Source organism: Corticium candelabrum, chromosome 17 (assembly GCF_963422355.1).
Source record: "Corticium candelabrum chromosome 17, ooCorCand1.1, whole genome shotgun sequence".
NCBI lineage: Eukaryota > Metazoa > Porifera > Homoscleromorpha > Homosclerophorida > Plakinidae > Corticium > Corticium candelabrum.
This window is the reverse complement of record NC_085101.1, coordinates 4,199,082-4,226,581: the sequence shown is the minus strand read 5'-3', so window position 1 is coordinate 4,226,581 and position 27,500 is coordinate 4,199,082. Positions and strand designations below refer to the sequence as shown.

General features: G+C 42.2%; 8 protein-coding genes and 1 long non-coding RNA gene across 11 annotated transcripts in view; 4 read left to right on the top strand and 5 right to left on the bottom strand.

Annotated features, from left to right (window-relative positions):
• The window catches only part of LOC134192874 (homologous-pairing protein 2 homolog), a 4,660-nt gene extending 4,086 nt beyond the window's left edge, over positions 1-574 (bottom strand). Inside the window, exons 1-3 of the mRNA XM_062661631.1 lie at positions 493-574; positions 381-434; positions 273-313 (exon numbers count right to left, since the gene is read on the bottom strand). Of these exons, the coding sequence (XP_062517615.1) occupies positions 273-313; positions 381-434; positions 493-514 (117 nt within the window). The 5' untranslated portion in view covers positions 515-574. The remainder of the gene's footprint in view (positions 1-272; positions 314-380; positions 435-492) is intronic.
• Positions 575-637: 63 nt separating this feature from the next.
• Positions 638-3,655, top strand: LOC134193119 (tricarboxylate transport protein, mitochondrial-like). 2 transcript variants are annotated; one of them, XM_062661907.1, is made up of 6 exons: positions 638-827; positions 1,147-1,354; positions 2,522-2,745; positions 2,806-3,026; positions 3,083-3,156; positions 3,451-3,655. In XM_062661907.1, the coding sequence occupies exons 1-6, from the start codon at positions 692-694 to the stop codon at positions 3,563-3,565; spliced, it is 978 nt and encodes a 325-aa protein (XP_062517891.1). In that variant the 5' UTR covers positions 638-691; the 3' UTR covers positions 3,566-3,655. The 2 variants fall into 2 exon arrangements, with proteins under 2 accessions (XP_062517891.1, XP_062517892.1); XM_062661908.1 differs by having other exon boundaries at positions 690-983.
• Positions 3,561-4,765, bottom strand: LOC134193118 (cytoplasmic 60S subunit biogenesis factor ZNF622-like). Its single transcript, XM_062661906.1, has 2 exons — positions 4,647-4,765; positions 3,561-4,578 (listed from the first exon to the last, which is right to left on the bottom strand). Exons 1-2 carry the CDS (start codon positions 4,746-4,748, stop codon positions 3,646-3,648), a joined length of 1,035 nt encoding a protein of 344 aa, XP_062517890.1. The 5' UTR covers positions 4,749-4,765; the 3' UTR covers positions 3,561-3,645.
• A 1,314-nt stretch (positions 4,766-6,079) lies between these two features.
• LOC134193415 (uncharacterized) lies at positions 6,080-7,403 on the bottom strand. Its single transcript, XR_009972076.1, has 3 exons — positions 7,202-7,403; positions 6,331-6,458; positions 6,080-6,277 (listed from the first exon to the last, which is right to left on the bottom strand). It is a non-coding gene; the product is annotated as an uncharacterized LOC134193415 (long non-coding RNA).
• A 6,955-nt stretch (positions 7,404-14,358) lies between these two features.
• Positions 14,359-15,922, top strand: LOC134193207 (uncharacterized). The gene is made up of 4 exons (XM_062662016.1): positions 14,359-14,477; positions 14,539-14,654; positions 15,323-15,434; positions 15,499-15,922. The coding sequence occupies exons 1-4, from the start codon at positions 14,436-14,438 to the stop codon at positions 15,760-15,762; spliced, it is 534 nt and encodes a 177-aa protein (XP_062518000.1). The 5' UTR covers positions 14,359-14,435; the 3' UTR covers positions 15,763-15,922.
• Positions 15,784-19,627, bottom strand: LOC134193206 (HSPB1-associated protein 1-like). Its single transcript, XM_062662015.1, has 14 exons — positions 19,487-19,627; positions 19,376-19,424; positions 19,166-19,287; positions 19,058-19,091; positions 18,930-19,003; positions 18,800-18,858; positions 18,363-18,436; positions 18,205-18,290; positions 18,059-18,143; positions 16,763-16,822; positions 16,613-16,707; positions 16,469-16,540; positions 16,293-16,403; positions 15,784-16,231 (listed from the first exon to the last, which is right to left on the bottom strand). Exons 1-14 carry the CDS (start codon positions 19,588-19,590, stop codon positions 15,913-15,915), a joined length of 1,344 nt encoding a protein of 447 aa, XP_062517999.1. The 5' UTR covers positions 19,591-19,627; the 3' UTR covers positions 15,784-15,912.
• On the top strand, positions 19,591-20,190 carry LOC134193208 (large ribosomal subunit protein eL43-like). Its single transcript, XM_062662018.1, has 3 exons — positions 19,591-19,693; positions 19,777-19,905; positions 19,973-20,190. The coding sequence occupies exons 1-3, from the start codon at positions 19,634-19,636 to the stop codon at positions 20,117-20,119; spliced, it is 336 nt and encodes a 111-aa protein (XP_062518002.1). The 5' UTR covers positions 19,591-19,633; the 3' UTR covers positions 20,120-20,190.
• A 764-nt stretch (positions 20,191-20,954) lies between these two features.
• On the top strand, positions 20,955-22,423 carry LOC134193151 (uncharacterized). Its single transcript, XM_062661951.1, has one exon. The coding sequence runs from the start codon at positions 21,023-21,025 to the stop codon at positions 21,974-21,976; it is 954 nt and encodes a 317-aa protein (XP_062517935.1). The 5' UTR covers positions 20,955-21,022; the 3' UTR covers positions 21,977-22,423.
• Positions 22,424-27,311: 4,888 nt separating this feature from the next.
• The window catches only part of LOC134193350 (uncharacterized), a 7,755-nt gene continuing 7,566 nt past the window's right edge, over positions 27,312-27,500 (bottom strand). For both annotated transcript variants that reach the window (XM_062662185.1, XM_062662186.1), the window contains exon 11: positions 27,312-27,500. This exon is cut by the window's right edge and continues 206 nt beyond it. The gene's annotated coding sequence lies outside the window, so the exon portion shown is untranslated.

Below are 27,500 nucleotides of genomic sequence, written 5' to 3'. Positions count from 1 at the left end.
CACAAACAGACAGATAAACAGACACATAAACAAAAAGGTAAACAGACACATAAACAGACACACAAACAGACAGATAAACAAACACACAAACAGATAAACAGACACACAAACAGACAGACAGAGCAGCAGTTAGTGCAGCAACAGTAATAGCAGTTGCAATGTATTTACTACACACTGCATACACAAACACAGACAAACAGACAGACAGACCAACAGACGGACATGCAAACACAGAGACCAACACAGACAGACCAACAAAGTACAGTCATTACCGTTTTCCCATGCTTTTTGTGCAAATTGTTGAAGACGTCAACTGCACACACATCAGCCAAACTCTCAACTACCATCAATAATATCCACAAACCGCGTCCACAGCCCACCTGCACTGTACGGCCTGTTCTGGCTCTTCAAATACGACAAAATGTCGGCAGTCGCTAAAACACAAGAAACGCACGTGCACGTCGTTACAGCGTCGATTACTAAAGCGGCTACCTTCCGAATCTTTCTTCGACATCGTTTGCGCAAGCGTCGACTTATTCAGCGAATCGCCGATCTCAAGTGCTTGGCATTTCGCGGCTTTGTAATGCGCATGTGTGATGCCCCAAGACCTTTGTCTTAAGTCACGTGACATGCGAGCATCCGCCTACAACACTTCCTCCCAATCTGCTTCCTCCTGACTATCGATCGATCGATGGATTACGAGATCCGCACTCAACGTATTGCACAGCAACCGATCGCTTACGCTGTCACTGCACGACAATTGGCTGCAGCGTCGGCAGCGCCAGCTGCAGCAAAGAAACGACACCCCGTTAAGTCTATTCTTGCCGGTCAGACTCTTGTTACTGTGATACACTAAGTTGCAGAGTAGTAGAAATGGAGGAAGAACGCGGTTTAGTACGAGCACTGCCATTCAGTAGTGTTTGCATTTTTCTGTCATGCCATATGACGTCATCAACCAGGATTGACCGGCAGAATACATACATGTACTGACTCATTGATATCCATAACAATTACTGTTGATTTCCTAAATTTGATTTTAGTTATTATAATATGGTTGATATTAAATAGTAAATAAATGTACACATACAATGTTGTATTTGCTAAATAAGTTAATGTATACAAAACACTGAATCTCATTATTTTTAGGTGGCATCTCGGGCGGGCTCGAGATATGCATGACGTTTCCAACTGAATATGTGAAGACACAGTTGCAGCTGGATGAGCATTCTGCGCAGCCCCGATTTCGCGGTCCCTGGCACTGTGTGAAGGTGACGATCAAGGATCATGGATTTTTTGGTTTGTATCGAGGGTTGAGTTCGTTGCTGTATGGCTCGATACCAAAGTCATCCGTAAGGTACGGGAACATGCAGACACGATTTGTTGTATGAGAATGTAGGTTGTGTGTCTTCCTTCCTGTTGCTTTGATTGTCATTAGTTATTGCTTTATAGTGTGAAACATTGGCGGGAAATTTTGGCTTTTCTCTTGAAAAATGTATAATTAATAGATTTTATTTAGTGATTCCGTATCCCGGACTACTGATATTTGCACCCACTGACCACTTGCCAAATATTCATTTTGGATGATTTCACGGCCAACAAAATCAATTAAAGGGGAGTGGCCTAATGCGCATTAAAGTGACATAATGTAACACATGCTACAGTACTAGCAACTGCCTTGTACTGGTTTTAATAAATAAGTTTCATTATTTATTTGGTCACATGTTATGCAGTAGGCAGAGCAAGACGTGTAGTCGGTTGGACAGTCACGTGACCAGCCTGCACTATTGTACGCCCTAGCATTTCACGCCTCGGGTAAGTCGCAGACTTTCGGGTAAATGTAGGACATCCTTGCATAACATTGCAATGGAGCACAATTGGCAGAAACTCTATTAGGTAAATCTCTAATCGGCTATTTCCACAACCGGAAGTATGCAGCAATAGATAACTGACTAAAGTCGAAATTTTAAAAATTGGAGCGGTCATGATCAGAGCCTGCATTGGCCCTTCTAGCAGTTCCACACACTTTGAAGTCTTTCTCTTCCACTGGAGCTTTAGTATCAAGGCGCCTACTACAGTGTCATGCCTTGAGAGAGCTTCATAGTTTTTATATGTTGCATAGATGCAACGTTTGCTCACTTACAGGATCCTTTAAAATCCTCTAGAATCCTTTAAAAACAAGCACTCAGAGTCTCTAGTAGGTTATATGCTATAGTATCCACCTCGAATGAAGCTTCTCTCAGCATTGAATTACATACACACACATATATATATATATATTATGTTTAAAAAAATTATTTTTACACACATACACGTGTGTGAAACATCAACATATACTAAGTGAGCAAGTCCCAAAGAGAGTCACTAGAAGAATGCAGTTGCATACAAACATATATACCGGTATATATATCCAGATTAGTGATTTTTTAATACCTCACGTTGTTACACTTTTGCTACTATTTATTGAGTCGTGTCTCATTGTATTGGTGTGCTGATAAAATTGATTGCAATGTCCTGTGGAAAGATTCACAACGTTTGAACAAATAAGAAATAAACTGATGGACAAAGATGGCCGACTGAGCAAATCGCACATATTGCTAGCTGGTCTATCAGCAGGAGTAGCAGAAGCAGTGCTCGTTGTGTGCCCAATGGAAACGATCAAAGTAAAGTTTATTCACGATCAAACCCAGCCCAACCCAAGGTTTAAGGGTTTCTTTCATGGTGTCAGAGAAATTGTAAGGCAAGAGGGTATGCTTCTTCCAATCAGTTTATAATATGAGACAACAAATTGAGGTGTGTGTCTTGTAGGGCTTGCAGGCACTTATCAAGGTCTGACTGCAACGGTGTTGAAGCAAGGAACGAATCAGATGATACGATTTTTTGTATTCACTACGTTACGTAACTGGGTGCAAGGAGACGATCCCAGCAAGGATATCGGGTCTGTAAAGACGTTCTGTATTGGTGGCGTAGCTGGTGCTGCCAGTGTATTTGGTAATACTCCCATTGATGTCGTCAAGACACGAATGCAGGTGAGAAAATGTGGTTATTTGTTAGAGGTGATGTGTGGGTGGAGTATTTTTTGTAGGGTTTGGATGCAGCGAAGTACAAGAATACATGGGATTGTGTGGTGAAGATTGCAAAACATGAGGGATTTTTAGCGTGAGTACTGTACTTATCTGAAGTACACCGTCCGAGTTAAATGTCACACACACACACACACACGCACATACGCATGCACACACACATACACACACACGCATGCATGCACGCACACACACACACACACACACACACACACACACACACGCATGCATGCACGCACACACACACACACACACACACACACACACACACACACACACACACACACACACACACACACACATTTTCAAACAACATTACTTGTTGCTGTTTGTCTCCTAACACACTTCGTCAGCATTACTTCCTTTGTAGATTCTACAAAGGAACAACTCCTCGACTTGGGCGTGTATGCTTCGATGTTGCAATAGTATTCACACTATACGAAAACATAATGAAAGGTCTAAACTGGCTGTGGCCGACCGAGTGAATTTATTCGTATCGTTCCCATTGTGTTTATTTAAGAGACATTTACTCTTATTTCTGATTCAATAATTCAGTAACAGACAACTAGAAAATGACTTGTGGTCTGAAAAATCGCTGTAGTTTGTTCGCTTTCACTCCCAGACAAGCACGATCTTTCCCAGTTTTTCGTTGTTTCTCCATCTGTCCTCGTACAAACTCCCGTCTCATTTGAGTGACGTCTCCATGCCATCCCAGACCTCGATACTGAGCAATGAGCCGATCCACTTGAACGTTTCGTTTCTTTCTTAACTGAGTCCTCCGAACCGGTACACGTTGTCTGTAATACAATTGAAGAGACCGATGACCGACTGTTCCTCCGGATGGAAGCACCAACTCAAACCCATTGTTGGACACCGATATTGCAATATCTGGTACTTCGTCGTCTGGATCGGCATTGTCCGGGTAACTCTTGGAGTAATCATAGAAATCAATGTATTCATCAGAATTAGTGTCATCGTAGCACATCTTGCAATGGCTCTTGTCACGCATGTGCTGTTGTGTTGCTTCGACAGACAAATACTGATGCCCACCATCGGGTTTCGAGCAGAAAATGCATAAGTTGTCAACGCCAACTTTCCCGCCCAAGTACTCCATTAAACCCTTCATGTCTGATAGATACGCCACGTCGGGAATGAAAAAACTATGAGAACGAGCCATATGTTTCATCTTCGCGTTCAAATCAACACTCTCATGCGGACAAAACAGACACTCGGTCAACTCCAGGGGCTTCGCTTCATGATCCGATTCAATTTCGGAATCGGATGACGTCATATCATCCGGGACTTTGGATAAAACCGATTCCTCACTCTGTCCGAGTTTATTCCGCTCGTTTCGGTGTTCTGTCAAATTCTGCTTGCTTCGCTTCTTGTTTGCTTTCAAGTGGTCGTTGCCCTTGCTGCTGGGAGAAGTCTGTTGAGCTCTCTGAGCGAGCACACGCTGTTGGAAATCTTCAGCGTTTACAGGTGGCATCCCGGCAACCTAAGAGAAGGAAAAATAGTGGAATAGGACGAATGCGCCTCGCGTAGTGAGTCATTGGGCTAACGTACTTTGCGTTTCAAGTTGTAGCGATGCCAGTCTGTCTTGTAGTGAGCACGATGTAACTCAGAAGACGAAAACTGCACTCGGCAGCTTACGCAAGTCAACGACATGACTCGCAGTAACTCGATAGTTGATATCAGTGTTGTGGCAACTCTCGCGTTAAAAACAGCCCGGCACACCGAGGCTACCTGCCGCGCATTGTGGGCTTGGGTACGACGCCTGAGGCGTGCGCATGTGCACCGCGTGGCTGCAAAAGGCAGTGGCGAATCCAAGTACACCGGGGAGATCTAGTAACATGATAATAATTTACAGTTTGTTTGTGTTTGTTTGCACGCGTGCAGCTACAAAAACGTTTTCTGGGGTTTTGTACGATTGCAGATGTATGTCTAGCTATGGCGGCGGAAGCAAACTAGCCATTACGACAAACAATCAATGTGGCTAGCGATGGGCATAGTAACACATGCATGAACACTGCTACACTGTTAGTGTACTGTCACACAATGAACATACTAGGGAAACACAAACTGCATCAAGTCAACTTGAACGGAACCTAGACTGGTATTATTCAAACTGCTTCTATTGTAACTCTCATTAGCAACCTAGTGCACACTTACAGCTACATCGGTACAACATCAGTTAGTGCAAATACACAATACTAGTTGTACGGTATCCGTAGGCGCCTCGCGTTAGCACGTCCAACGGAGTTTTCAGACCGTCTACTGAAACGCTGAGTCATCTAGCTAGACAATACGTATTTGTTGAAACCCTAGCTGTCATGGAGTAAACATGCAAACTTCCTAGTAGTTTAGATTACGTATAGAGGCCTGGTGTAGGTAGTTGTCGTTTTAATTTGCGATTGTGATCAAGACAATTAAAATGTACAGTCTAGGTATGCACTCAGTTCCGTTGTGACGACAGTGGTATGGTATTTACTGACATAGAAATTGATATCAGCAAACATTGACTATCAACAGTGGTAGATGCAGCACAGTGTAGTAAAGAATTGATCATACTGTAATAATTATGGGACGTGTGAATAGTTGACTGTAGATGGCATTCAACTCCTGAAGGTGTTTCTTGGTGTCACGCACACACAATGTCTAGCTAGCTACAATACAAGAGGATGGGGCGACGGAAGTTTATGAAGCGTTTCGTCACTGTTTGGTCACTTAGACGAATCGTTCCTAGACTCATCTGTAGTCGGACACAGAAACGATTTTTTAGGTAGGTTCTATCATGAAACGTGGTCGTGGGGAGGAGAAATTTGAGATTTGTGTACACACACACACACACACACACACACACACACACACACACACACACACACACACACACACACACACACACACACACACACACACACACACACACACACACACACACACACACACACACACCAAAAGCCATATAGAACCACGCTCCTTTCTGTTGTGCGACCCGGATTAGAAGCCTCGCTACGCTCGGCAACAATGCAAATAATTCTAGTAAAGTTCAAATTACCAATGAAATTTACTAACTACTAATGTTCTGTAACAGTACTGTGTAGCTGCAACATAGAAGTAGCATGAAAACCACCTTTGCAGGCCATACAATTCTGCAGCAGCATTGCACGCCAATAGAGCTGGCAACACAACAGCACCTGAACCATACACACATTCATTTCAGTATCTAGAACTATTACAAGTCCCTTACCGTTACTTTCGAAATGCAAATGCAACAGCCAGAAGAACTCCCATCACCGCTAGTACACCAATTGTCAACGTCCAAAAGTGGTTAGTTCTTCTTTGCTGTCTTCTAAAGTAAAACTCCACATATCCGTCCTAAATATATTAAAACAGTCAATATCAACATCAAATTACACATTCAGGATCTAATGTCTCCTCCTACCCAACCGTTAGGGTCTACAATCCACTCAAGTAAATATTCTCTTACAAATATAGAAACCCATTCGCAAATCGAAGGAACACAGCGCTTCACGTTGCGTCGCGCGCATTCGACCGCCACAACCCCCCTAGGGCGTACAGACCAACTATCTGCCCCACTTTACCCCGTCGGCAAAGAGTTCCGTTGCCACACCACACCGACAAACTTTGCGTACGCCGTCTCGGCGGTAACGTGGAGACTCGTTACCAAATCGTGAAACTCCTCCGGATTCGAGTCTTCGAACCAGTCGGCGAGTATAGCTCCATAGTGCACAGGAACCCAGTCATCCGACTGGGGGCGTGACCGTCTAACCACACCTCCTTTCGCCACATTTCTACCTAGAGAGTAAAACGGATTTGCAAAACAACTTCATGCCAAGTTGCATAAAGTTAGACTAAACTAGTCTAAAGCCGCAGCGACGCAAGGGAACGCCGCGCCGCCTTGCGTTCTTGCGTCAAAGACTTGCGTTCTTTCTTGCTGTTCACATTAAATTGGCATTACGACGAAATACGACGCAGCGTTGACGCAAGATATAGAACGAGTTCTATTAAATTCTTGCGTCCGATTTTTGCGTCTTGCGTTCATGCACGCATTAAAATCAATATGTAACAAACCGCTCTGATCTTTCCCTCAACAATACCTGCCGTCGCCTATAACACTCTCTGAGACGGTCTTCTTCACCGAACTTCCAAATGATATAGAGGAGAAGGCAAAAGAAGAGAAGAGCATTGGCCATGGGATCCATCTTTGACCATGCGCACGCTAGCATCGTGTGATATTTTAAACCTAAACACGTTTGCTAGACTACCTCTGAAACAGGTCTAGCTAAAGCTGTTTAAGTTACGCTAAAACAACTTGTAAACATGTTTAGGCGCTAGTGGAGACACGGTCTAGTACACTTACAGTTACAGCAGTACAACATCAGTTAGTGCAAATGCACAATAAAACTCAAATAAAAGATACAATGCAAATAATTCTAGTAAAGTTCAAATAGCCAATGAAATTTACTAACTGCTAATATTCTGTAACAGTACTGTGTAGCTGCAACATAGAAGTAGCATGAAAACCACCTTTGCAGGCCATACAATTCGGCAGCAGCATTGCACGCCAATAGAGCTCGCAACACAACAGCACCTGAACCATACACACATTCAGTTCAGTATCTAGAACTATTACAAGTCTCTTACTAACGTTACTTTCGAAATGCAAATGCAGCAGCCAGTAGACCTCCCATCAACACTAGTACACCAATAATTATTGTCGTCAAGACAATTGCTTGTCAAGAATACCTAGCTCATGCGCTTTTTTTATTGAAAGTGGTTACAGCGACGCCATTCCTCCGAGAATGTCCGAAGCGTATCGTACGGCGGACGTCTCACGTATCTTCAAGCTTCTTCGACCACTCGTCGACTGGTTCAAAGACTCGAATCCGAAGGAATTTCACGACTTGGTAACGCGTCTCCACGTTACGGCCGTGACGGCGTACGCAAGTTTGTCGGTGTGGCAACGGAACTCTTTGCCGCCTGGGTAAAGTGGGGCAGAATAGTTGGTCTGTACGCTCTAGCGGGGGCTGTGGCGGTCGAATGCGCGCAACGCAACGTGAAGCGCTGTATTCCTTCGATTTGCGAATGGGTTTCTCTAGTTGTAAGAGAATATTTACTTGAGTGGATTGTAGACCATAACAGTTGGGTAGGAGGAGACATTTGATACAAAAAATGTTGATGTTGACTGTTTTATGACATTTAGGACGGATTTATGGAGATTTATTTGAGAAGACAGCAAAGAGGAAACTTTTGGACGGTTGCGACAATTGGTGGACTAGTGTTGATGGGAGGTCTACTGGCTGCTGCATTTGCATTTCGAAAGTAACGGTAAGGGACTTGCGATAGTTCTAGATACTGAAATGAATGTGTTTATGGTTCAGATGCTGTTGTGTTGCTACATAGCTCTACTGGCGTGCAATGATGCTACGAAATTGTATGGCCTGCAAAGGTGGTTTTCATGATACTTCTTTGCTGCAGCTACACAGTACTGTTGCAGAATATTAGAACTGTAGTTATTTGAATTCTATTGGCTAATCGAATTTTATTCGAGTTATTTTGCACTGTATCTCTTATTTCAGTTTTATTATGTATTTGCACTAACTGATGCCTAATGAAGTAACTGTAAGTTCTGTACACATTATGTTGCTAGTGAGAACTACAATAGAAGCTGTTTGAATACTAGATATTAATATGTAGTGTGGAAAATAACGGTCAGACATCGGACAAGTCCCACCAATGTGTTGTTTGTCCGACCAAATACTAGACCAGTGTTGGGACATATTGGAACAAAGTGTCCACCCGCAACCATTCATGATAGTGTAAACCTTGTCTCTCAGCACGTGATGGTCTATCTAATGGTGTTAATTTCATGAGTGTAGGTGCCTCCTAGCATGATTTATCCAAAGAAAACCTCGGCTGTCTGTAGCTGGTCAGAAAGTAGTCATGCACGTAAGCTTACTCCCTGGAAACTGGCTAATTGGCGATAATATGCAGCTGGCTAATACTATAGACGGCTGTACTTCGTTATCGGCACGTGACCAGTACCCGAATATTTTAGTTATTGTACTACGCATAGAGTATAGTTGTTGCCCTAGGCGGCCATCAACCTACTGTCATCATCATCATTGTGGCTTCCCTCCTCAAACCAAGAGCTAATTGTTCGAAAATCAATACAACTGATGACGAGTGTAAAGAGTGGTTTTAGATAATTAGACTAGTAGACTACATAAAAGTAGAATAGCACTTAGCACTCACTCGATGTTAGCCTAACTGGTTGTACTGTACTTTGAGCTATTGATATACTAGACGTTGTAATGCAATGTACACAGCCACAAGAGAAGCCACCAGAGCAGCCAGTAGTTCAGCAGGCGCAGCAGCAAGCAGCAGCCGAACACGCGGAATTCCCTTTCCCTATCTATGCAAGGTAGAATACCGCTACCCAAACCGCTAGTGGTCAAAGGGAACCTTTCGCAGCATTGGCGAGAGTGGCGACAGACATGGAACAGCTACGACATCTTGTCTAACTTGCAGGTACGAGACAATAGATATAGAGTAGCTACGTTTGTCACTTGCATAGATAGACGCAGACGCTCTGCGAATCTACAATTCGTTATCGTTCAACAACGAGGCAGACAAATCAGACATGGACAAAGTGCTCGATGTGATGGAAGTACTGTCTTGGAGAGCCGAATGTAATTTACAAGAGATTTATTTTCAACCAGAGAACGCAGCAAGAAGGCAAAGCGTTTGACCAATTTCTCACAGCTCTGAAAGAGCTCGCGAAGACATGCAACTTTGCGGCAATGTACGATGAGTTAAAACAATAGCGTGAGAAAACTCCTCCTGCAGAAGAAGAGCCTTCACGAGTGCCTAGACATGTGCCGAGCAAGCGAATCAACGAATGAACAGATGAAAGTGATGACTGCAAAGGACACAGTACACACCGTGCAAGCGCAACGCAAAAAGCAGAGTCAGAAAGCAGCAGAAGCTAGAGGCAAATTGCAGAGAGATACCACACCTCTTCATGAATGCAAATATTGTGGCAAGACGCAGCCCAAAGACGTACAAGCCCACAGATTGGATATACAGTGTGGTTGTTGTGCATAAACAAATGGAAAATTAAGAATTTGCATTGATCGAAGCTTCTGAATAGAGAGCTCAAGCGAAGTCACTATCTCTTACCAACATTGGAAGGCCTATTGCCAGAACTGAATCAACCCAAAGTGTCCTGGATGTGAGAAACGGATTTTGGCACATTGAACTAGACAAAGAGTCAAGCCTACTGTCTACATCTGAGACACCCTATGGTCGATACAGATGGAAGTGAATGCCCTTTGGCATGCAGCGCCTGAGATATTCCAAAGAAGACTATATAGATGCAGCAATACCGAATCTATACCAGAAGTTTACACAGTTGCAGATGACATATTAGTGATTGGCAAGGGAGCAACCCAACAAGCAGCCTGGAATGATCATGATTCAAAGATAATCCAATTGCTGACTCTAGATGCAGAAAAAAGGGATTGAAGTTGAATCAAGAAAAATGCAAAATAGCCATGCCCCAAGTTGCATATATGGGACATACCTAGACTCGTGCCCAGTCCTCATCCACGCTAGGTCGCTACATCACGCGCGCTAGCTGTCACGAGTGTATAGGTCCATGTGGTTTCACACGTGTGATTGGCCTAAGCGCGAACCACACGTGTGAAACCACCTGGACCTATACACACGTGACAGCTAGCGCACGTGGTGTAGCAACCTAAAATAGTGCGGACTAGGACTGAGCACGAGTCTAGGACAATATACTGACAATGATGGGCTTAAACCAGACCCTACAAAAGTCACATCAATTCAGATAATGCAGAAACCTCAAGACAGAGTCGGAGTTAGAAGAATGGGAATGGTAAACTATATAGTATTTGTCAAAGTTTGTCGACAACTTATCTGATCTATGCGAGCAACTCAGGCAGCTCACAAAACAATATGTGGAATTTTTCTGGAGAAGCACACATGATGCAATATTTGAGAGAATCCAAACAGCAGTGACGACTCCAGTGTCGAAGTACTTTGACCCAGCAGAAGAGGTACAGTAACAGTACAATGTAATGCGTCTCAGACAGGCCTTGGAGCAGCCCTAATGCAGAAAGGACAGCCTGTTGCTTACACAAGCAGAGCCTTGACAACAAACAAAAACAACAACAAACAGAAAAGAATTACGCACAGATAGAGAAAGAATTGCTCTCTATTGTGTTTGGAGTCGAGAAATTTCACTCCTATACATATGGAAGGACAGTGAATGTGGAAACAGACCACAAGCCACTGGAAGCAATATATCGCAAGCCTCTACAGTCTACACCAAAAAGGCTACACCAAAAAGGCTACAGAGAATGCTATAACGCCTACAAAAGTATGACATCAACATCGTCTACAAGCAAGGCAAGCACATCTATTTGGCAGACACACTGTCGAGAGCATACATGTGTAGCAACTGTGTAGCGCACTAGTTACTTAGCGTACGTTAGTTGACGTCATAGGTAGCGCCTATATAACTTGTGAATTTGCTAGACTACCATAGTATTGATCGTGTACCGTATTGATTGTGTATTGTGTAGTACGGTGTATCGTCTACTTATATAGAGCTTAGTTCAAGTTCTCTACTTTGTGTACGTAGCACTTGCGTAAGGCTTGATCAGTTGATCGTTCAAGTGTGTCCTATAGACCAGTGCCTGCTTGGATTATATTAGACGAGAGAGTGCAGTATAGCACGGATACGTCTAGACAGGAGTACAACGTATTTTATAGAACGTTGCGTCTGGACAGTGCTACACATGCAAGGAACTCAAGGAAGTGATAACGACAATTCAGAAATTGTTTATACGCAGACAGAGCTTGAAAGAGAATTGGAATGTATTGACATGGTACAGCATATACCAGTGACTGATCAAAGATTGCAAGAAATCAAGCAAGCAACAGCAAATGATTCACCAATGCAACAACTAATTACAATCATTGTGACAGGATGGCCAGAAGCTAGGCATGAAGTCACAAGCTATGAAATACGACAATACTACAATGTCAGAGAGGACTTGGTAGTACAAGATGGACTGATTTCGTGGACAAAGGATCGTGATACTGCAGTCCTACCGACGGAAAGTGCTGGAAAGAATACACAGCTCCCACATTGGAATAAATGGTTGTCTTCGAAGGGCAAGAGACTGCGTATATTGGCCAGAATGAATAGTGCAAGTGAAAGGGTATGTGGAGAAATTCTCGATTTGCCATACGTTTGAAACAACCCAGCAGAAGGAAACACTACAAAGCCACGACATGCCAAATAGGCCATGGGCCAAACTAGGAGCAGATCTTTTCACCTTTCAAGACAAAGAATACCTCATCACAGTGGACTATTATAATAACTTCTTTGAAGTAGATCAACTAGACACAGCAACATCAGAGGAAGTAATTTATCAGCTGAAGAAACAATTGCCAGGTATGGAATCCCAGATTTATTGATAACTGACAGCAGACCACAATTTTCGTCTAACATGTTTCAGAAATTCTGCAAAACCTGGAAGTTTACTCATCGAACAAGCAGCCCAGGCCAACCCCAGTCAAATGGAAAGCCAAAGCATTGTAAAGACGTGCAAACAACTGATGAAGAAAGCAATGAAAGCACAAACAGACCATTGGCTAGCAGTTTTAGACTACAAAAATACACCGGCTCAAGGGATGACATCAAGCCCAGTTCAAAGGCTCATAAACCGAAGGGCTAAGACCCTGTTGCCAATAGCAATGTCATTGCTACAACCAAATGTTACCAAAGAATACAAAACAATACAACAAACAAAGGACAGATAAAAGAAGTATTATAACCAACGAGGTAGAGACTTACCAGAACTGATTATGAAAGAAAATCAAACAGTAAGAATACAACCCTTCACGAAAGCAAAAGAGTGGCAGAAAGCAACGGTAACCTAACAACTATCAAACAGGTCTTACGAAGTAAAAACATCATCTGGTACAACATACCGAAGGAATAGAATACACTTAAAGCCAACCAAGGAACCAGCTCTAAAAACAGTTAGAGCACCTGAAAGGGCTCTACAAAGAAACAACAAGAAGAAGAGAGAACAACAAAGACAACAACAGAAGTCCAACAGTTATATCAGTCAAGAAGTGGAAGAACAATCAAAAGACCAAGTTACCTGAGGGCTTATACTACTTAATTAAATTTTTTAAAATACTAGATAATTCATGTTTCTTTATGAAACTTTAAAGAAAGAGGGATGTAATGAGTGGTTTTAGATAATTAGATTAGTAGACTATATAAAGGTAGAGTATAGCACTTAGCACTCACTCCATGTTAGCATAGCTGGTTGTACTGTACTTTGAGCTATTGATATTTATACGTTGTATTGCAATATACGAACGTTACAACGAGAATGTTTAACTTGATTAAACACTTTTCCGAACCCAACTCGATTAGACCGTTTACATTGCTAATCTCCAGACCAGATAACATTTGGAGCCATTCCACTTACTCGTGTCCGGTCACCTTGAGGCTTCGCTCACGCCCACATCCTCATGATCACATACCACAGCGATCTACCGATAAAAAATACTAAACAACAAGCAAGACTAAAACTAAACTCCAAACGCACTTACTCACCCACTCCAATGTAAACTATAGACGATCAATGCAGTTGTCTGTTGCGTAATCCAATAGCAACAACACGTCTATTTCTGGTGTGCTAATTAACCTTGTCAGTTTCGGCGGCTATTTTTGGTGTAAAATCTACAAGCCGCTCGTTGTCGGCTCCGCCCGTGCTGTGTCGATAACGGGAGTGCGCACGAAACGCACACAGAAGCCACAGCAACCAGCATTGTTTACACTACTTTGCATGACACGTGTTATCGGAAGTAGGTACACGAAGTGGGCTGGAACGCACCGATGGTCACGTACGCGGCGTTCTCACCCCGAGCGAGCACCACAGACGCTCTCGTCGCCGGATCGCATTCATTGGTATCAATCCACAACGAATGACCCAGAAAGTCAAGCAAACGGCGCGTAACGAGCGCGGGAAATTGCATGATTAACCGGAGGTGGGACGTCCTAGAGGCATGTAGTAGGCGTGGTGACCGCTGGTGTGTACGTGCTGAGACGTCGAGACGTGTCCGACAGCGATCAACAAGCATGCACGCTGATCTGTAGGCGGCACGCGACACAGACAGCACTCACGGGGCGAGGCCGGCCCACCGAATCGCGCACTATCACACCCGGACAGAGATCACTCTCGATTAAGCCGCTTGCAAGTGCGAGAACGACAGGCGATGGGCGGTAAAACGTCAAAAATTGTGAGAAGGAAGAGGCAGGTGAGAGGCGACGTGGCGTCGCGTGGTGACGCGATTTTGACGCCGTTTTGTGCGTTGGTAGCTCGAGGAGCCGAAAACGACGGGCCGCTTTGAAGTTAGAGCGATGGGCAACGGGTTTCACACCGACTGTCGTGTGGAGAATTCGGATTTCGAATTGGTCGTGGCCGAACCGGCGGAGTAAGTACGAACGGATGCATGGAAATGACAAGACATGACACACACACACACACACACACACACACACACACACACACACACACACACACACACACACACACACACACACACACACACACACACACACACACACACACACACACACACACACACACACACACACACACACACACACACACACACACACACACACACACACACACACACACACACACACACACACACACACACACACACACACACACACACACACACACACACACACACACACACACACACACACACACACACACACACACACACACACACACACACACACACACACACACACACACACACACACACACACACACACACACACACACACACACACACACACACACACACACACACACACACACACACACACACACACACACACACACACACACACACACACACACACACACACACACACACACACACACACACACACACACACACACACACACACACACACACACACACACACACACACACACACACACACACACACACACACACACACACACACACACACACACACACACACATACACACACACACACCACACCACACCACACACACACAACAATTTTGCTTTTTTGTTGCCTTTCCGGACTCATCTCTCAGTATTATTCGTGTATTAGGAAGGGGGGATCTGGTAAAGGTCCCAATCCCATGCAGTATCTGGTCGTGTCTCTCACAAGTTGTCATCAGGAGACTGCAGCAGTGATTGCCAAAGAGAAAGGCATCAAGAAGGTCGAAATTGCACACACAAAAATTCAGACAAATTTAAATCTTAAAACTCATTGTCTCATTTCAGTGGGGGCCAGTCACATTTCACACAAAATTCGAGCTAAACACCGATGGTTTCCTCGGTCTTGCCAAGAAGTCTCTGCCTGCTTACAATGTCTTTCGTCACGTGCTACTGGATGCAGAGGTGGTGGCTGATGTAGATCAGAGTATTATCGATGAGGTGTATGAAGGGGTTAAGAGTCGATGCCCAATACGAGCTCTCTTCGAATCAGCCGGTGTCATAATAGAAGGAGAATGGAGAAAGAATGTAGACATTATGGAGAATAGTTAGATTGCATGGAATGACGTGGACACGTTAACACAGGTTATGCAATAATTAATTGTTTTAATTTAGCACACCATGGAATGACTTGGACATGTTAACACGTTATGTATTAATTAATTGTATTAATTTAGCACACCAAGTTATTAGCCTTGGTAGCTAGGATGAACTCACACCCAAACAAGAGTGATAATAACATGGTATCTCATGGAGTCGATCCCCACCCAACACATCACATACTAGATTCTCTACAAAGTTACCAACATTAATTGCAAGAATCGAGATATCCAGACCATGACTGTTGATCATGATTCTTGCTGTGTTGCCAGCATGTAGAGTCAATGATCTAGGATTACAATTTTCGAATAATTTATGGACTGGACATTGGAGATAAGCACTGCATGAGTCATGGCTGTGGCTTGGCACTATGGGACACAGACCACCAGAACAGAGTTGGTTTGCAAACAGGGCTGCATATCTGATAGTAGCAACAATAGGATACTAGATGATCCTGATCAACATTTAGGCATGTGATTTACCTTTGTCCATAAAGTGATTGTAGGAATTCCTTTGGACTCATTGCCAGTCCTGTCTCTAATTGAGCCAGCAGAGTGTCAATATACACAGCAGCTCCTGCCAACAATTGATGCCTGGACAATAGCAGATGAAATTCTATCCGTCGAGTTCCTGGTATGAGATGCTTCAGGGTGCATACCTGTTCCACTGAGTGTTGAATGGTGGTCGGGAGCCATATGTAGTCTCCATAGCTGCATGCTCTCCAGATGGACTTTATTTTATTTTATCAAATAAATTACATTACACGGCATCTCAATGTAGTAAATAACTAAAAAAGTCTTACCTCCATATGTTTACCGATATTGTCACTTCCTCGGATTCGACTTGGTGAAACCAGTAAGGAGGTATGTAGAGGGTGTCACCAGGATACAGAACGACCTTAAATGCATGAAGCTGTATGACACGAGTTTATCTCAGAAAGATGTCTACTAACTTCTTGCCGCCGTGTGAGGGCCTGCATGTTCGAGTTGGCACCATCTCCAGAGACATTAACCTGAAAATTAATAAATAAATAAATAAAATAAAAGGGTATGTATATGTCATTCATTTCTGGATGTATTGTGTATACATAGGAAGCAATTTGTTTATGTCAGCTTGCTCCGTGAATCAACTCGGCCAGCCAGCATCATAGATTGTTTAAGTAACTTAATAGATTAGTGTACACTGTACACTGTACATGCACTTAAAGTGATCCGGATAGTTTGCAGCCGTTCATTACCTACTCTGATATAGGCATTATGGTTAGAATAAGCAATTGTATAGTGCATAGTTAGCATAGTCTAACTGTATCAACAATAGTCGACTATAAACTCTACATCTCAATACAAACATCTAGAAAAATCCTGATGTTTATACCTGTTTTCAGCACAATTACGATTGTGTGTTTGTTCCCATATTTTTATTTACTTATTTATTTATTAGTTATTTATTTATTAATTATTATTTATTTATTATTTAATTATTTAGTCCACTTTGTAAAGTCTATTACAAGTGCCAGAAGCAAACCCTGCTTCAGAAGTACTTAGACCATCCCAGCTGTCTAGAAAGAAGACATGACTTTACGAAGGATCCGAGTAGATCCCAGAATCACTGCTTTCTGTAAGTGCTGCAGGATGTGATGACAGGAAATAATGTCCAGCCACCTTGCAATACCTGCATGCACTGTGCCCAAAGCTCCCAAGACCACCGAGACCACCAGTGTTCGACAATGCCACATGCGGCTTATCTCCACTCGCAAGTCGCTGTACTTCACCAACTTCTCAGCATGTTTCTTGCCAATCTTGCCATCAGCAGGACAGCTGATATCAATAAGAAGACAAGTGTTTGTCTTCTTATTTCTGAGACAGATGTCTGGACGATTGGCTTTGATCTTCTTGGCAGTGGGGATGGTGGTATCCCACATCATAGTAATGTTATCCGTCTCCACAAGCCTATCAGGATGATGCCGGTAGCATCTGCTCTCCACTGGAACCCCCAAATGGCGACAAACATCCCAGTGAATGATGGGGGCCACCTGATTGTGTCGATCAGTGTAGTCCATCGGTGCCAAAGCACTACAGCCTGTCACAATGTGGTCGACTGTTTCCAGGTGTACACTGCACATGCGGCAAAGTAGCTATTATTTATTTATGGTTTATTTATAATTTATTTATGTTGCATTACAAAATAAAAGTCAAATACGAAGATAAAATAAAAGCTGTACAATGAGATAGAACACTTTGCTTTGTACCTGACTTTGTCTGTAATATGGATGGATGAAAGGGTACAGTCGCAGAGTTGAGTACTCTGATGGAGGCATTAGTATGAACTTCTTTCTAAACACGTTCATAATGCATTAAACATTATAGCAATAATGAAAGAATCCGATTGGCAGACCTGCCATATACAACTGTATGAAAGTTGTGTGACGTGTCGTAGTGCATGTGTGCAATGACTGACTTGCTGCCAATCCAGAAATGGACCTTTAGAGTGCATCAACAATTTGGTATAAAATAAAAAATGTCTGTAGACTGTGATTGCATGATGTGACTCACTGTAGCAACTGCGTTTGGTATGTCGTGATCGTGAACAGTCAGACTGCTGATGTCAGATGGATCTGACCATATTCCTACATCAATGCCAAGACTCATGCACGCACATGCAAACACACACACACACACACACACACACACACACACACACACACACACACACACACACACACACACACACACATGACACACACACACACACATGACACACACAGTGACACAGTGACACACAGAGTGACACACACACACACACACACACACACACACACACACACACACACACACACACACACACACACACACACACACACACACACACACACACACACACACACACACACACCATCATATTACTATGTACAGCAGGATTGACTTGACTGTATCCCATCTCTGTACAATATGCTAACCACAATAGTTATGAGATCCTTACTGAATTATACCTAATTGGTCTACAGGACCAGATGCATAGTAGAAAGCCTTTTCAGTGTTTGAGGTGACACTACATGTACACAACCAATACCCATACTCACAGTCTACCATCGACAAAAACATGATAACAAGATCACTCACCTACCAACAAACTCCCGACCTGATTTGATCACTTCAACCAAGTCATGACTGGCTTCTACATAAGCACTCAGTGGCTGTAGACATCACACATGCATAAGGAATTTACACACAACAAATGATCTGTTTACCTTGTTGGTAGAAAAATATTTAAACACATTTTTACTATGAAAAATACAAAATGATGTCGATATCATTACAAAGTTAAATTTGGATGTGATACAGTAATGTTATTAAACCTGCTCTTTTTTGATAAAACGTAGGGGACGTCAGTGGCTATGTAGTTTGGTGTCCAATTAGCTGCTGGCCATGTGAGGACGGGCGAGTTAGACAAAACACGTGGAGCACGCCTACTCGCAATCTGCCCCCAAGAAAAAACCAACACACTAGCAGATTAACTGCCATACTATCACATTATTATCTGTAATTAATTAGTAATGAGAGACCACCTTCTCTGCAAATCCAGAATCCGTTTGCCATTCCGACATTGCAACAGGTCTAGATAATGAGGCAGTCAGTTTGTCGTCTGGCGTTCACTAATGCTAAGTAGCAGGACTCACTTTGTTGCAACATTCTTGATCACGTGATCAAAACTGGTAAATTGAAAATAAAATATTACGCCAAAAATAACAGGTAAAATACAAAGAGATATAAATCGTGTCATTTTAATAAATCGTTAGACACAGAGTTGCAGCAAATTTCAAGCCATGCAGACCACGCCTTGGTTTCGAGCATGCGCAGATTCGGCACGGTGTACGAACGTCATGGTGAGTTCTTTATCCGTCGTTTTCGACGGAATCTTACTGTATACGATTCTTTCGTTTACACATTTTGCTTTACGTTGGTTTAGGCTAAGCGTACGAAGAAAGTAGGCGTCGTCGGGAAGTACGGCACGCGTTACGGGTCTTCACTCCGAAAAATGGTCAAGAAGATTGAAATCACGCAGCACGCGAAGTACACGTGTATGTTCTGCGGAAAGGTATTCGTGCAAGAATTATTTGTGGCGGGACCTCCATTTAGGACTCGACTTTTTATGTTTCTGATAGGACGCCATGAAGCGGCAATGCGTTGGTATATGGAAATGTAAGGCGTGTCGTAAAGTGGTTGCGGGAGGCGCATGGGTTGTGTCGACAACAGCGGCCGCCACCGTGAGAAGCACAATTCGTCGGTTAAGAGAAATGCAGGACGTCTAGGGGGACTATAACCGTTCTGTACTAGATTGTAAGATTAGAATCATTTGAAAACAGCCAGTCTTTGTACGATTCACTTCAGTGTCGCAGTGTTTTTGATTGTCAGTCAATAATAGTAGACCTTCATTCCTTACACATATCGGCCTACATGTACACTCATCAGTTCACTTTGGTACAACAACACTCAACACTGGGAGAAGAAGAATTGATGAAATTCATAAATGATATTAAATTTATAAAGATTTATTTTTATGCAAGAATCTCAGTAGTTGATATAGCCCCATGAACTCGGGGCTGGGCTCTGCATTCAGGGCTCTGCATTGATTCAGAGCTACACACACACACACACACACACACACACACACACACACACACACACACACACACACACACACACACACACACACACTCACACACACACACACACAAGCCCAGTTGCTTGAGGATTTTTGTTCTTGAAGAAGCAGATGATGTGTATAAGTAACAAATTATTTTGAATTATTGCATTTTGATTCAGTGCATTTTTAGAAAATAAATATTTAATTAATTTTTCTATTAAATGTATTTTATAAAATTAAAACTTCAATTAAATGTCTAGTTGGTAGGATGGTCCCATTGTATAGTCGACATAAAATGATTGCCTCCTTTGTGTTTATTTGTCCAATGCCAATGGCGGATGTGTAGGGAAATTGCCATAAAACACGGTCCATCATTACGTCACTAATGACGTCACCTATGCAATTATTTAAACGTAGTTAATCACGTGCCGCGGTTATTGCAGGAAAAATGGCAGGCTCTACTGTCTGCGTCGCTAGCTCGCAGATGCGGCTCTCTAAGCGACAGAAACAGGACCTGCTCGACGACGAATTCAAAAATCTCGTCGAAGAGAGTCGCAGCAAGGCGCACATGGACGACCGGACGTTGAGGCATGCGGCAGGGCCACTCATCGACCTCGAGTCGCAGCACGACTGCTCAGTCTGTCTCGGACGAGTGTGCAAAGTGTTCGCCGTACTCACTGTCATCACCGGTATCTTTGCCTTCGATACATCGTATCGTGTCGTCTGCATAGTCGGTCGCCTGACGAGCAAGAAGTTCCTACCAAATTGGGATTTCACTGAGCTCTATGACGTCGACTGCTTGATTGATAACCCGTATTTTGCTCCCGGATCGAGAAAGGTCGATTGCAGTGTGTGTAACGACCTCGAGGTCGATGGTATGGAGGTGCTCGAGTCTGCTGACTCGGATGAGATTTTTGACGAATTTCTCAAGGTTGGGAGACCGGTTGTAGTGAGAGGTCAGATGAGTGACTGGCCGTGTATGATGCCCGAGTCTCGACTCGACGGACAAAAAATTAGAAAACTGTATTCGAACAATATTAATATTAAGACAGTGCCGTGTCATTTCACTGTTCCATACTCGACTTCCGACAAAAAAATTTCTGATGTATTGCAACATATGGAGAGAGGAGAGCAGGTGCTTGCGGGTTGGGAAAACTGCGATCTAAGGACAGCAAACGTGCTTAGAGCTGAATATCGGAAACCTCCGTGTCTATCAGGAGTAACCGAGATGTCGAATACGAACTGGATATTTGTGGCAGTGAATGGAAGCACTTACCCTTCGTGGAATGTTTTGCCTGAATTCGAAGGCCACGGCGTGTGGATCGCTGTCATAGATGGAGAGCTGGAAGTAACCGTGCACCCACAGGCGATCTGTCAATCGTCGTGTAAATCGATGACGAGGATTCTCGTCACTGGAGACATCCTCTTGTACACGACCGAAATGTGGTACGTGGAATTATCGCATAGGGTTAAGGATGAGGCCGTGGGAATAGCATCAACCGTGACGTGGAACGTTGCATAGTGTCGGTGCCACTAGTTTCTGCATAGACCAAGTTCCATAACTATAAACTCTGATAGAAATTTTTTAATATCATTGAAGTTGCGAGTGGTGGAGTATTCGTTCTGAATTTACCGAATATACTACTTATGTATAGCAGATAAGATGAGAGGTCAATAGATTCTTGAAAACATGTCTTTTAGATTGTCTTTTTTTTGAGTCGTCGTTGTCAGGGATATGAAGCAAGCATGCATAATCATTACAGTCAGACTGTCTGTCCTAGATACTAGCTGCTTGCACTATCAACGATACAATGATCGAAGTAAAGACAGTTTTATGACATTAAATTAAATAATAAATAATAAATAAATAAATAATAAAAAATAAAAATTAAATAATAAATAATAAATAAATAACAATATAAATATGAGTGCTGCAGGTCATCACAACCTGCAGCACTTACAGAAAACAGTGCTTCTGGGATCTACTCGGATCCTTCGTAAAGTCGTGTCTTCTCTCTAGACAGCCGTGATGGTATAAGTACTTCTGAAGCAGGGTTTGCTTCCGGTACTTGTAATAGACTTTACAAACCAGACTGATCTGGTTGAGCACGACACATTAAATTAAATAATAAATAAATAATAGAAATTAAATAATAAATAATTAATCATGAGCTTGTTGCTAAAATGTATAATTTTTCAAAACCCAGGGATGCGTTGATGTGATTAAAGATAATAAAGATTAAATAATAAATAATAAATAATAAATAATAAATAACAATAATTAAATAATAAATAATAAAAAGTAAATAATAAATAATAAATAACAATAATTAAATAATAAATAATAAAAATAAATAATAAATAATAAATAACAATAATTAAATCTTATCCTTCGTAAAGTCATGTCTTCTTTCTAGACAGCCGTGATGGTCTAAGTACTTCTGAAGCAGGGTTTGCTTCCGGTACTTGTAATAGACTTTACAAACCAGACTGATCTGGTTGAGCACGACACAAATAATAAAAAACTAATAAATAATAAATAATAAATAATAATAACCAGACTGATCTGGTTGAGCACGACAATAAATTAATTAATTACGGACACCATCAACTGTCTGGAACCGGGTCAAGTCTACAAGTACTTGGGTGTAGATGAGAGTAACGGTATTCAGCACAGCATGATGCGGGAGAGACTCCGTCGCGAGTACTTGCGCAGAGTGAAGGTGGTTCTATGGACTGAGTTGTATGGTCGGAACAAGATTCTAGCCATCAATGAGTTTGCACTACCGGTTCTCACTTATGGTTTTGGCGTCATTCATTGGGGGTGCACGGACCTGCAGCAGCTTGATCAACGGACCAGAAAGCTCCTCTCTATGCACGGTGTCCACCATCCTGCTGCAGACGTTGACCGACTGTACGCTCCTTGCAGTGATGGGGGTAGGGGGTTACAACAGATTGAGTCGACATATCAATCTTGTATTGTGAGGCTGAACTGTTACTTTGCTGACAGTTCTGATCCTTTCATACAGATGATACGGGAGTGTGCCTCTGGAAAATCTTCACACTCGATCAAGCGCATGGCTTGTCGGTTTACTGCACAGCTGCAGAGGAGTCTTGCTTCGGACGACAAGTCGCAGAGCTTACACAGGAATGCATCCATCTCGGTTGAAGGTGGCTTCGAGCAAGCGCCTGAAACAGATGCGAGACATTACCGTACGTGTTGCAGTTCTCTTCGTGTGCGGTCCTGGAGCGGGAAGCCTATGCACGGGCAGTATCGACGTCTCACTGAGCAACCGCCTGTGGACATGAAAGAGACCTACGGATGGCTAAAGGCAGCGAATCTTCCTGCTGCAACTGAGGGACTGGTTGTTGCTGCTCAAGACCAAGCTCTTCGGACTCGGTACTATGAGCACAAGATTCTACATCGTGATGTCAGTCCTACTTGCCGCGTGTGCAGTGTACGCCTGGAAACAGTAGACCACATTGTGGCAGGCTGTAGTGCTTTGGCACCGACGGACTACACTGATTGACACAATCAGGTGGCCTCCATCATTCACTGGGATGTTTGTCGCCATTTTGGGGTTCCAGTGGAGAGCAGATGGTACCGGCATCATCCTGATAGGCTTGTGGAGACGGATGACATTACTATGATGTGGGATACCATCATCCCCACTGCCAGGAAGATCAAAGCCAATCGTCCAGACATCTGTCTCAGAAATAAGAAGACAAACACTTGTCTTCTTATTGATATCAGCTGTCCTGCTGATGACAACATTGGCAAGAAACATGCTGAGAAGTTGGCGAAGTACAGCGACTTGCGAGTGGAGATAAGCCGCATGTGGCATTGTCGAACACTGGTGGTTCCGGTGGTCTTGGGAGCTTTGGGCGCAGTGCACGCAGGTATTGCAAGGTGGCTGGACATTATTCCAGGTCATCATAACCTGCAGCACTTACAGAAAACAGTGCTTCTGGGATCTACTTGGATCCTTCATAAAGTCATGTCTTCTTTCTAGACAGCCGTGATGGTCTAAGTACTTCTGAAGCAGGATTTGCTCCCGGTACTTGTAATAGACTTTACAAACCAGGCTGATCTGGTTGAGCACGACACAATTAAATAGTAAATAATAAATAATAAAAATTAAATAATAAACAATAAACAATAATAACAATAATTAAATAATAGAAAATAACTAATAAATAATAAATAAGAAATAACAATAATTAAATAATAAAAAATAACTAATAAATAATAATAAATAATAAATAACAATAATTAAATAAGACATAAATGATAAATAATAAAATGAAAAATTAACAATAAATAATAAATAATAATAAATAGATGATAAATAATAAAAAAATAAACAATAAATAATAATGATAAAAATGATTGGATTTTGAAATCCGTTCACTTATTTCTATAGCTATATATGTAACTGATGGCATACAACATACAAATTACAAGCTACTGCAAACCTGCTTACCTATTAGCAGTTCAATTATAAACCTGGACACATGTATAGCTCGGGAAGAGAATTGTTGTTCATCTATTGGTTTGAAAATCTTGCTCTGTGTGTGTTAGCAGAGAACAAATTGTAATCCAGCAAATCGTTGTGAAGTGAAGCACCACATTTCCCTGGATGTCTGTCTGTCTGTCTGTCTGTCTGTCTGTCTGTCTGTCCAATACATATATTTTCTAACATCAAACTATCATACATTGCTGCTAAATCACAAAATTTACGAGTTCACAACTAACAGGTAATCTAAAAACAATACAATCTATTGCCAAGATAAAACGCAACCACTAATGAAACATTGCAGTTAAAAATTGGAGCTGCATCAACCAAGTTCTGGAAATAATCATTGAAATTAGAAACGAACAATCGATGTTGTAGCTTTTTAATCCCTTTGTAATCTAAGATCTTATCTGTTGGGAGGTACGATTGAAAAGCACATCCAATAGGGCTAGATGCATCACAAGTGAATTTGTCCATGATGACTTTCAGATGTGGGAAATGAAATGTCTGTCTGTCTGTTTGTCTGTCTTTTGTTTCTTACATCAAACTATGATACAATTCTGCAAAGAACTACAGTAATACAACTAGACTAATGTTCATTGAAAGCTAACATTACAGCAAACTAAAACACTTATATATAACTAAGACTAATGAGGAAAAAAATTGGGTGCTGAGAGAGTCAGGCCTCTCAGACCCACCGCACAACATGCAGAGTTTCTTTGATATAACTTGAACATTACACTTTTACAATTGTACAGAGAATCTTTTCCTCCAAAAGTCTAAAAATTCCGCAGCATTAGGTCTTCCTGCTTCATCTGATGAAGAGGCTGCCAGTTTCTGCAAAAATTTTCTCGCTTCTCCCCATGATCCAAAATGTTCCATAACCAGTGGAACGACTTTGACCACTGAGCCTCCAGGCAGTTTGTGTTGTTCGTACTTGGACATCTTTCTGGTTGCTCTTTGATTAACTGCAACCCCTGTTGCCTCAGCAGAGCTTGGAAAACATCTGAGCTCCAAGGGTGTGCCAACGAGATGTCAAGATCAAAATTAGAACCCGACTTAGCATCAAACATGATAATGTCAGGTCTACAATCAGAGTTAGTATACCTTCTTGGCTCACGACAATAATGAATTCGTAGATTTCTAAGGCACTCCAACCACACTCCAGCAATAGACTCATGGGACCAAATAGGACCTCCCCCTGTCTTGCAGGTAAGTGGTATCCACTGTCGTCTAGTGGTGCATTGCAATTTACAAGACTCTACCCACTTTGAAATGGTGTTTGTCTGTCTGTCTGTCTGTCTGTCCAATACATACATTTCCACATTGAAATCTTTATTCAACACAACTAAGCAACTCAAATGTCCCAATCGCACAAAATCTCTACCAAACTAAAACTTTAAGAAACCAGCCCTATATATGGCAGTACGGTAAAGCACATTAATAAATTGTGTATCTTGTTCATTCTCTTCTGTCAGTCTGTCTGTCTGTCTGTCTGTACAAGTAGAGTCTATATGAGAATAAACTATCTGTCTGTCTGTTGTTTGTCTATTTGTTTGTTCATTCATTTTTGTCTTTTGTTATTATGCTTTCATTGTATTTGTTTCACTGTCTGTCTGTCTGTCTGTCTGTCTGTCTGTCTGTCTGTCTGTCTGTCTGTCTGTCTGTCAAATCTTCATATCTTTTTATACATCAAAGCTAACACAGGTGAAAAACTAATAAGTGTCATACAACTACACATTATACAAATTAATACATAACAAGTAGAATTAAAAAGCTCCCCTATGGAGCCTACAAACCAAAACTTAGTTTACTGAATTGAAAATTGAACAACATTTAGACTCTGGCCAGCTTTCTGTCCATAGGTTACTCTGATCATCTTTCTAGCCAACACCAAGGCATTGCAACGCTACAGTTTCTCTGTCTGTCTGTATGTCTGTCTGTCTGTCTGTCTGTCAAGATCATTTACCTCATATATATTATGCAACTACATATAATAGCAGCAAATACACTACAGGTACAGCACACAAAAATCTCAAAGTCTAGACACAAGACAGTCTCTGTCTGGTGTGTGTGTGTGTGTGTGTGTGTGTGTGTGTGTGTGTGTGTGTGTGTGTGTGTGTGTGTGTGTGTGTGTGTCAGTTAGATAGACAAATATTGAAAGCTAAACAATTGCATACAAGAAATCATTATCAGACTGTGGCTTGTCTTCCAATGGATTCCAAAATTACCAATAAATCCATAATAATTACATAAAACAAAACGCTACACAAAGCTCATCTATCACAACACTAGAATCTTCGATAAGTCAGTATCAGGTCATGTGATAAAAACAGTTGCTCTGTAGCAGCAAAATCAATCTATTGGTATTTCATAATTTTGTATACAAGTACAGACTATATACAGTCAGCATATTTGCACACTGTACCATAAAACCAGATTTCTTGAAGCAGTAAAAACACAATTACTGTGCAAACGAGCAGCAATAGAGAAGTAAGAAAACTAGTCAACAAATCCTAACGACTTTGC